The sequence below is a fragment of the Poromitra crassiceps genome, assembly GCF_964638095.1.
Source record: "Poromitra crassiceps genome assembly, chromosome: 2".
NCBI classification, from domain to species: domain Eukaryota; kingdom Metazoa; phylum Chordata; class Actinopteri; order Beryciformes; family Melamphaidae; genus Poromitra; species Poromitra crassiceps.
Window position 1 is genome coordinate 7,117,534 of NC_139624.1, and position 10,000 is coordinate 7,127,533.

The 10,000-nt window shown below is 43.6% G+C and overlaps 1 protein-coding gene across 1 annotated transcript in view; it reads left to right on the top strand.

Annotated features, from left to right (window-relative positions):
* Nucleotides 1-10,000, top strand: part of ptprz1b (protein tyrosine phosphatase receptor type Z1b) — a gene marked incomplete at both ends in the record, with an annotated part of 165,234 nt that overhangs the window by 149,562 nt on the left and 5,672 nt on the right. The window contains 4 exons of the mRNA XM_083660693.1: nucleotides 6,217-6,352; nucleotides 6,995-7,141; nucleotides 8,155-8,248; nucleotides 9,626-9,699. Of these exons, the coding sequence (XP_083516819.1) occupies nucleotides 6,217-6,352; nucleotides 6,995-7,141; nucleotides 8,155-8,248; nucleotides 9,626-9,699 (451 nt within the window). The remainder of the gene's footprint in view (nucleotides 1-6,216; nucleotides 6,353-6,994; nucleotides 7,142-8,154; nucleotides 8,249-9,625; nucleotides 9,700-10,000) is intronic.

Consider the following 10,000-nt stretch of genomic DNA (forward strand, 5'->3'; position numbering starts at 1 on the left):
GCTAACCAATAGACAGTTTTCAAGCTGCTTCTGCTAACCTATAGACAGTTTTCAAGCTGCTTCTGCTAAGCTATAGACAGTTTTCAAGCTGCTTCTGCTAACCTATAGACAGTTTTCAAGCTGCTTCTGCTAAGCTATAGACAGTTTTCAAGCTGCTTCTGCTAAGCTATAGACAGTTTTCAAGCTGCTTCTGCTAACCTATAGACAGTTTTCAAGCTGCTTCTGCTAACCTATAGACAGTTTTCAAGCTGCTTCTGCTAACCTATAGACAGTTTTCAAGCTGCTTCTGCTAACCAATAGACAGTTTTCAAGCTGCTTCTGCTAACCTATAGACAGTTTTCAAGCTGCTTCTGCTAACCTATAGACAGTTTTCAAGCTGCTTCTGCTAACCTATAGACAGTTTTCAAGCTGCTTCTGCTAACCAATAGACAGTTTTCAAGCTGCTTCTGCTAACCTATAGACAGTTTTCAAGCTGCTTCTGCTAAGCTATAGACAGTTTTCAAGCTGCTTCTGCTAACCTATAGACAGTTTTCAAGCTGCTTCTGCTAAGCTATAGACAGTTTTCAAGCTGCTTCTGCTAAGCTATAGACAGTTTTCAAGCTGCTTCTGCTAAGCTATAGACAGTTTTCAAGCTGCTTCTGCTAACCTATAGACAGTTTTCAAGCTGCTTCTGCTAAGCTATAGACAGTTTTCAAGCTGCTTCTGCTAACCTATAGACAGTTTTCAAGCTGCTTCTGCTAACCTATACACAGTTTTCAAGCTGCTTCTGCTAAGCTATAGACAGTTTTCAAGCTGCTTCTGCTAAGCTATAGACAGTTTTCAAGCTGCTTCTGCTAACCTATAGACAGTTTTCAAGCTGCTTCTGCTAACCTATAGACAGTTTTCAAGCTGCTTCTGCTAAGCTATAGACAGTGTTCAAGCTGCTTCTGCTAACCTATAGACAGTTTTCAAGCTGCTTCTGCTAACCTATAGACAGTTTTCAAGCTGCTTCTGCTAACCTATAGACAGTTTTCAAGCTGCTTCTGCTAAGCTATAGACAGTTTTCAAGCTGCTTCTGCTAACCTATAGACAGTTTTCAAGCTGCTTCTGCTAACCTATAGACAGTTTTCAAGCTGCTTCTGCTAAGCTATAGACAGTGTTCAAGCTGCTTCTGCTAACCTATAGACAGTTTTCAAGCTGCTTCTGCTAAGCTATAGACAGTTTTCAAGCTGCTTCTGCTAACCTATAGACAGTTTTCAAGCTGCTTCTGCTAAGCTATAGACAGTTTTCAAGCTGCTTCTGCTAAGCTATAGACAGTTTTCAAACTGCTTCTGCTAACCTATAGACAGTTTTCAAGCTGCTTCTGCTAACCTATAGACAGTTTTCAAGCTGCTTCTGCTAAGCTATAGACAGTTTTCAAGCTGCTTCTGCTAACCTATAGACAGTTTTCAAGCTGCTTCTGCTAACCTATAGACAGTTTTCAAGCTGCTTCTGCTAACCTATAGACAGTTTTCAAGCTGCTTCTGCTAAGCTATAGACAGTTTTCAAGCTGCTTCTGCTAACCTATAGACAGTTTTCAAGCTGCTTCTGCTAAGCTATAGACAGTTTTCAAGCTGCTTCTGCTAAGCTATAGACAGTTTTCAAGCTGCTTCTGCTAAGCTATAGACAGTTTTCAAGCTGCTTCTGCTAACCTATAGACAGTTTTCAAGCTGCTTCTGCTAAGCTATAGACAGTTTTCAAGCTGCTTCTGCTAACCTATAGACAGTTTTCAAGCTGCTTCTGCTAACCTATACACAGTTTTCAAGCTGCTTCTGCTAAGCTATAGACAGTTTTCAAGCTGCTTCTGCTAAGCTATAGACAGTTTTCAAGCTGCTTCTGCTAACCTATAGACAGTTTTCAAGCTGCTTCTGCTAACCTATAGACAGTTTTCAAGCTGCTTCTGCTAAGCTATAGACAGTGTTCAAGCTGCTTCTGCTAACCTATAGACAGTTTTCAAGCTGCTTCTGCTAACCTATAGACAGTTTTCAAGCTGCTTCTGCTAACCTATAGACAGTTTTCAAGCTGCTTCTGCTAAGCTATAGACAGTTTTCAAGCTGCTTCTGCTAACCTATAGACAGTTTTCAAGCTGCTTCTGCTAACCTATAGACAGTTTTCAAGCTGCTTCTGCTAAGCTATAGACAGTGTTCAAGCTGCTTCTGCTAACCTATAGACAGTTTTCAAGCTGCTTCTGCTAAGCTATAGACAGTTTTCAAGCTGCTTCTGCTAACCTATAGACAGTTTTCAAGCTGCTTCTGCTAAGCTATAGACAGTTTTCAAGCTGCTTCTGCTAAGCTATAGACAGTTTTCAAGCTGCTTCTGCTAACCTATAGACAGTTTTCAAGCTGCTTCTGCTAACCTATAGACAGTTTTCAAGCTGCTTCTGCTAAGCTATAGACAGTTTTCAAGCTGCTTCTGCTAACCTATAGACAGTTTTCAAGCTGCTTCTGCTAACCAATAGACAGTTTTCAAGCTGCTTCTGCTAACCTATAGACAGTTTTCAAGCTGCTTCTGCTAACCTATAGACAGTTTTCAAGCTGCTTCTGCTAAGCTATAGACAGTTTTCAAGCTGCTTCTGCTAACCTATAGACAGTTTTCAAGCTGCTTCTGCTAACCTATAGACAGTTTTCAAGCTGCTTCTGCTAAGCTATAGACAGTTTTCAAGCTGCTTCTGCTAACCTATAGACAGTTTTCAAGCTGCTTCTGCTAAGCTATAGACAGTTTTCAAGCTGCTTCTGCTAACCTATAGACAGTTTTCAAGCTGCTTCTGCTAACCAATAGACAGTTTTCAAGCTGCTTCTGCTAACCTATAGACAGTTTTCAAGCTGCTTCTGCTAACCTATAGACAGTTTTCAAGCTGCTTCTGCTAAGCTATAGACAGTTTTCAAGCTGCTTCTGCTAACCTATAGACAGTTTTCAAGCTGCTTCTGCTAAGCTATAGACAGTTTTCAAGCTGCTTCTGCTAAGCTATAGACAGTTTTCAAGCTGCTTCTGCTAACCTATAGACAGTTTTCAAGCTGCTTCTGCTAACCTATAGACAGTTTTCAAGCTGCTTCTGCTAAGCTATAGACAGTTTTCAAGCTGCTTCTGCTAACCTATAGACAGTTTTCAAGCTGCTTCTGCTAACCAATAGACAGTTTTCAAGCTGCTTCTGCTAACCTATAGACAGTTTTCAAGCTGCTTCTGCTAAGCTATAGACAGTTTTCAAGCTGCTTCTGCTAAGCTATAGACAGTTTTCAAGCTGCTTCTGCTAACCTATAGACAGTTTTCAAGCTGCTTCTGCTAAGCTATAGACAGTTTTCAAGCTGCTTCTGCTAACCTATAGACAGTTTTCAAGCTGCTTCTGCTAAGCTATAGACAGTTTTCAAGCTGCTTCTGCTAACCTATAGATGGTTTTCAAGCTGCTTCTGCTAAGCTATAGACAGTGTTCAAGCTGCTTCTGCTAACCTATAGACAGTTTTCAAGCTGCTTCTGCTAACCTATAGACAGTTTTCAAGCTGCTTCTGCTAACCAATAGACAGTTTTCAAGCTGCTTCTGCTAAGCTATAGACAGTTTTCAAGCTGCTTCTGCTAACCTATAGACAGTTTTCAAGCTGCTTCTGCTAACCTATAGACAGTTTTCAAGCTGCTTCTGCTAACCAATAGACAGTTTTCAAGCTGCTTCTGCTAACCTATAGACAGTTTTCAAGCTGCTTCTGCTAAGCTATAGACAGTTTTCAAGCTGCTTCTGCTAACCTATAGACAGTTTTCAAGCTGCTTCTGCTAAGCTATAGACAGTTTTCAAGCTGCTTCTGCTAAGCTATAGACAGTTTTCAAGCTGCTTCTGCTAAGCTATAGACAGTTTGCAAGCTGCTTCTGCTAACCTATAGACAGTTTTCAAGCTGCTTCTGCTAAGCTATAGACAGTTTTCAAGCTGCTTCTGCTAACCTATAGACAGTTTTCAAGCTGCTTCTGCTAACCTATACACAGTTTTCAAGCTGCTTCTGCTAAGCTATAGACAGTTTTCAAGCTGCTTCTGCTAAGCTATAGACAGTTTTCAAGCTGCTTCTGCTAACCTATAGACAGTTTTCAAGCTGCTTCTGCTAACCTATAGACAGTTTTCAAGCTGCTTCTGCTAAGCTATAGACAGTGTTCAAGCTGCTTCTGCTAACCTATAGACAGTTTTCAAGCTGCTTCTGCTAACCTATAGACAGTTTTCAAGCTGCTTCTGCTAACCTATAGACAGTTTTCAAGCTGCTTCTGCTAAGCTATAGACAGTTTTCAAGCTGCTTCTGCTAACCTATAGACAGTTTTCAAGCTGCTTCTGCTAACCTATAGACAGTTTTCAAGCTGCTTCTGCTAAGCTATAGACAGTGTTCAAGCTGCTTCTGCTAACCTATAGACAGTTTTCAAGCTGCTTCTGCTAAGCTATAGACAGTTTTCAAGCTGCTTCTGCTAACCTATAGACAGTTTTCAAGCTGCTTCTGCTAAGCTATAGACAGTTTTCAAGCTGCTTCTGCTAACCTATAGACAGTTTTCAAGCTGCTTCTGCTAACCTATACACAGTTTTCAAGCTGCTTCTGCTAAGCTATACACAGTTTTCAAGCTGCTTCTGCTAAGCTATAGACAGTTTTCAAGCTGCTTCTGCTAACCAATAGACAGTTTTCAAGCTGCTTCTGCTAAGCTATAGACAGTTTTCAAGCTGCTTCTGCTAACCTATAGACAGTTTTCAAGCTGCTTCTGCTAACCTATAGACAGTTTTCAAGCTGCTTCTGCTAACCTATAGACAGTTTTCAAGCTGCTTCTGCTAACCAATAGACAGTTTTCAAGCTGCTTCTGCTAACCAATAGACAGTTTTCAAGCTGCTTCTGCTAACCTATAGACAGTTTTCAAGCTGCTTCTGCTAACCTATAGACAGTTTTCAAGCTGCTTCTGCTAACCAATAGACAGTTTTCAAGCTGCTTCTGCTAACCTATAGACAGTTTTCAAGCTGCTTCTGCTAACCTATAGACAGTTTTCAAGCTGCTTCTGCTAAGCTATAGACAGTGTTCAAGCTGCTTCTGCTAACCTATAGACAGTTTTCAAGCTGCTTCTGCTAACCTATAGACAGTTTTCAAGCTGCTTCTGCTAAGCTATAGACAGTTTTCAAGCTGCTTCTGCTAACCTATAGACAGTGTTCAAGCTGCTTCTGCTAACCTATAGACAGTTTTCAAGCTGCTTCTGCTAACCTATAGACAGTTTTCAAGCTGCTTCTGCTAAGCTATAGACAGTTTTCAAGCTGCTTCTGCTAACCTATAGACAGTTTTCAAGCTGCTTCTGCTAACCTATAGACAGTTTTCAAGCTGCTTCTGCTAACCTATAGACAGTTTTCAAGCTGCTTCTGCTAAGCTATAGACAGTTTTCAAGCTGCTTCTGCTAACCTATAGACAGTTTTCAAGCTGCTTCTGCTAACCTATAGACAGTTTTCAAGCTGCTTCTGCTAACCTATAGACAGTTTTCAAGCTGCTTCTGCTAACCTATAGACAGTTTTCAAGCTGCTTCTGCTAAGCTATAGACAGTTTTCAAGCTGCTTCTGCTAACCTATAGACAGTTTTCAAGCTGCTTCTGCTAACCTATAGACAGTTTTCAAGCTGCTTCTGCTAACCTATAGACAGTTTTCAAGCTGCTTCTGCTAACCTATAGACAGTTTTCAAGCTGCTTCTGCTAAGCTATAGACAGTTTTCAAGCTGCTTCTGCTAACCTATACACAGTTTTCAAGCTGCTTCTGCTAACCTATAGACAGTTTTCAAGCTGCTTCTGCTAAGCTATAGACAGTTTTCAAGCTGCTTCTGCTAACCTATAGACAGTTTTCAAGCTGCTTCTGCTAACCTATAGACAGTTTTCAAGCTGCTTCTGCTAAGCTATAGACAGTTTTCAAGCTGCTTCTGCTAACCTATACACAGTTTTCAAGCTGCTTCTGCTAACCTATACACAGTTTTCACGGCATTGTGCTGCTAGCGAACAGTTTGAAAGCTAGTTTATTTCCTGTCAGCTATTGTATTGGCAAACATGCCAACAGGAAGTAAGCTAGGGGCAATTTAGAATGTTCATGTTGTCGAGTTAAAACCATCTATAAATCATTGCACTGGCTTGCTTGATTTGACGTGTGTGTGTGTGTGTGTGTGTGTGTGTGTGTGTGTGTGTGCGTGTGTGCGTGTGCGTGTGTGCGTGTGTGTGTTACAGTGCCGGTGTGGGCAGGACAGGGACCTACATGGTGATAGACAGCATGCTGCAGCAGATCCAGGACCAGGGCACGGTCAATGTTCTGGGCTTCCTGAAGCACGTCAGGACTCAGAGGAACTTCCTGGTTCAGACAGAGGTAACTCAGAAGCGAGGGTGGAAAGAGTGCTACAAATACAATCTACTCAAGTAGAAGTAGTGTTTTTTCCATGAAATTTTACTCGGGTAGAAGCAAAATTACTGCTTTAAAAAAATACTAGAGTAAAAGTAAAGTAGTGGCCTGCGCGCGGGTGTGGGGGTGGGGGGTGGGGGGGTTGTTATATCATCTCAAAGTTGTAAAAATAATTTATTTTTAAAAACACTCGACTAAAAAAAGTTGAGTTGACTGCTGCAGACGAGAGCAGACCCACGGTCTCACCAGGAAACTCGTGAAGCCTGGAAAGCAGACGAGAGCAGACCCACGGTCTCACCAGGAAACTCGTGAATACCAACGAATGCTGATAGTGTAGCTAATAGCTAATTGATAAAGGAGTGAGGAATTCCTTCAGGGTTCTGAGCAGACCGGATGGTAGCAGATGATAGAATCCTCATTACAACCATAAGAGGCGTAAGCCTTGACTTGGACTTGTGAACAAAGACTTGAAACTTGACTTTGGACTATCCTGCAGAAAATAACTTGTGAGCCTCTCTGGTAGGTAGTACCTACAATGAAACCCATAACAGAATCCTGAGAGCTTCCCCTACAAGATGGTTTTATAATAGTCTCTCTCTCTCCCTCTAGGAGCAGTATGTGTTCATCCATGACGCTCTGGTGGAGGCCATCCTGAGCCGAGACACCTCTGTGACATCTGACCTCCTCCACGCCTACGTGTGCGACCTCCTCACCCCCGGGCCCTCGGGCAGGACGCGCATGGACAGACAGTTCAAGGTGCGTGGCCATATGGACCGTGACATGGACAGACAGTTCAAGGTGCGTGGCCATATGGACCGTGACATGGACAGACAGTTCAAGGTGCGTGGCCATATGGACCGTGACATGGACAGACAGTTCAAGGTGCGTGGCCATATGGACCGTGACGTCACACGTTGCTTTGTGGAATCCCGTTTTGGCATTTTGACCGTCGCCATCTTGTTTTTTGGGGAGCCAGAAGCAGCTAGTGCCTATTTCACCTTCATGGTCATTGTTGCTAACACTGCCCATGCTAACAACCCATTTCTTCTTCTGCTGTTGATGCCAAACAAACCGGAAATGTAACGCATCACATTCTGTGCGGCATAAGAGACATTTATTTATATGGAAATGTGGTGGATTATTACTGTTAACTCATTCTCCGCCACAGTTTTTCAGAAAAAGTCACTGGCCACCGCCAGGGTTTTTCATCATTTTCATTAATTTTCCAAGACCCACAGAATATTTTCTTCTATACGTAAAGACTGAATATCCCAAAACAAAGAAGAGAGCCTCGACTTTCATATGGAAAAAAAGTTTGATTCTACCTTCATCCGTTCTTTAGTTATCGACACCTGAATGTAGGTAGTTTTCAACAAAAACACCACTCTGTGACCAGAAAGCGGAGGAAATGGCATTTTTGTAAATGAAGTCATCTTCATGGCTCCTGACCCGAATAAATGTCTTTGATGGCGGATACTGGTGGTGTTACACTCAACTATGAACCCCATAATGATTTAGTTTCCCCTTCTGGTCAAACTCGCCCGTGGGCACAGCTTTTACCGTAACACCGGAGTGAGAAATCCTGTACACCTTTAGACGTGCTGTACTATTATCTATCACATGACGGTGAAAACACTTATTGCCGTCCGATGATGTCAATGGAGAGGGAAGCGTTTATTTGGATTTTTATAACGTTTTCATAACGCCAATGGCGGGGAATGAGTTAATACGTTTAAGATGGGGTCATGACTGGTTTCATTGCTTTTCAGTTGATCAGCCAGCGTCAAGCCAAGCATGCCGACTACAGCACGGCCCTGAAGGAGGGGAACGCCCAGAGGAACCGGGCCAGAGCTCTGATGCCTGGTGAGGAACATGGAGGGAGAACATACAGTCAATCTCCTTCTCTTCTTCCAAATCACAAAGTATGCGTGTGCGCTTGCGTGTGCGTGTGCGTGTGCGTGTGTGTGTGTGTGTGTCTGTGTGTCTGTGCGTGTGCGCGTGCGTGTGCGTGTGTGTGTGTGTGTGTGTCTGTGTGTCTGTGTGTGTGCGTGTGTGTGTGCGTGTGTGTGTGTGTGTGTGTGTGTACTTGCATGTGTTCCAGTGTGGAAAAACGGGACAAAGGGCTGTCCAGGTTTCTTGTCGGAAGGTGGTAACCATGGTAACCTGCGTCTCTGTTGTGTTTGTATCCAGTGGAAGGTGGTAACCATGGTAACCTGCGTCTCTGTTGTGTTTGTATCCAGTGGAAGGTGGTAACCATGGTAACCTGCGTCTCTGTTGTGTTTGTATCCAGTGGAAGGTGGTAACCATGGTAACCTGCGTCTCTGTTGTGTTTGTATCCAGTGGAAGGTGGTAACCATGGTAACCTGCGTCTCTGTTGTGTTTGTATCCAGTGGAAGGTGGTAACCATGGTAACCTGCGTCTCTGTTGTGTTTGTATCCAGTGGAAGGTGGTAACCATGGTAACCTGCATCTCTGTTGTGTTTGTATCCAGTGGAAGGTGGTAACCATGGTAACCTGCGTCTCTGTTGTGTTTGTATCCAGTGGAAGGTGGTAACCATGGTAACCTGCGTCTCTGTTGTGTTTGTATCCAGTGGAAGGTGGTAACCATGGTAACCTGCGTCTCTGTTGTGTTTGTATCCAGTGGAAGGTGGTAACCATGGTAACCTGCGTCTCTGTTGTGTTTGTATCCAGTGGAAGGTGGTAACCATGGTAACCTGTGTCTCTGTTGTGTTTGTATCCAGTGGAAGGTGGTAACCATGGTAACCTGCGTCTCTGTTGTGTTTGTATCCAGTGGAAGGTGGTAACCACGGTAACCTGCGTCTCTGTTGTGTTTGTATCCAGTGGAAGGTGGTAACCATGGTAACCTGCGTCTCTGTTGTGTTTGTATCCAGTGGAAGGTGGTAACCACGGTAACCTGCGTCTCTGTTGTGTTTGTATCCAGTGGAAGGTGGTAACCATGGTAACCTGCGTCTCTGTTGTGTTTGTATCCAGTGGAAGGTGGTAACCACGGTAACCTGCGTCTCTGTTGTGTTTGTATCCAGTGGAAGGTGGTAACCACGGTAACCTGCGTCTCTGTTGTGTTTGTATCCAGTGGAAGGTGGTAACCATGGTAACCTGCGTCTCTGTTGTGTTTGTGTCCAGTGGAAGGTGGTAACCATGGTAACCTGCGTCTCTGTTGTGTTTGTATCCAGTGGAAGGTGGTAACCATGGTAACCTGCGTCTCTGTTGTGTTTGTATCCAGTGGAGAGATCCAGAGTCTGCCTGTCTGCATCTGAAACTAACTCCAGCGGCTTCATCAACGCCTCCTACGTCATGGTGAGACACACGATTGACTTTATCGTTTTCTTGATGTAAAATAACCATATTCTTATTGTGCAAACAGTGCTGGGTGATAAATAGGAGGCGTCCAGGCTATGAGATGGAGAGGTGAGCTGGTCCTGATGCTGCCTCCTCTCCTCTCTCAGGCTATGAGATGGAGAGGTGAGTTGGTCCTGATGCTGCCTCCTCTCCTCTCTCAGGCTATGAGATGGAGAGGTGAGCTGGTCCTGATGCTGTCTCCTCTCCTCTCTCAGGCTATGAGATGGAGAGGTGAGCTGGTCCTGATGCTGTCTCCTCT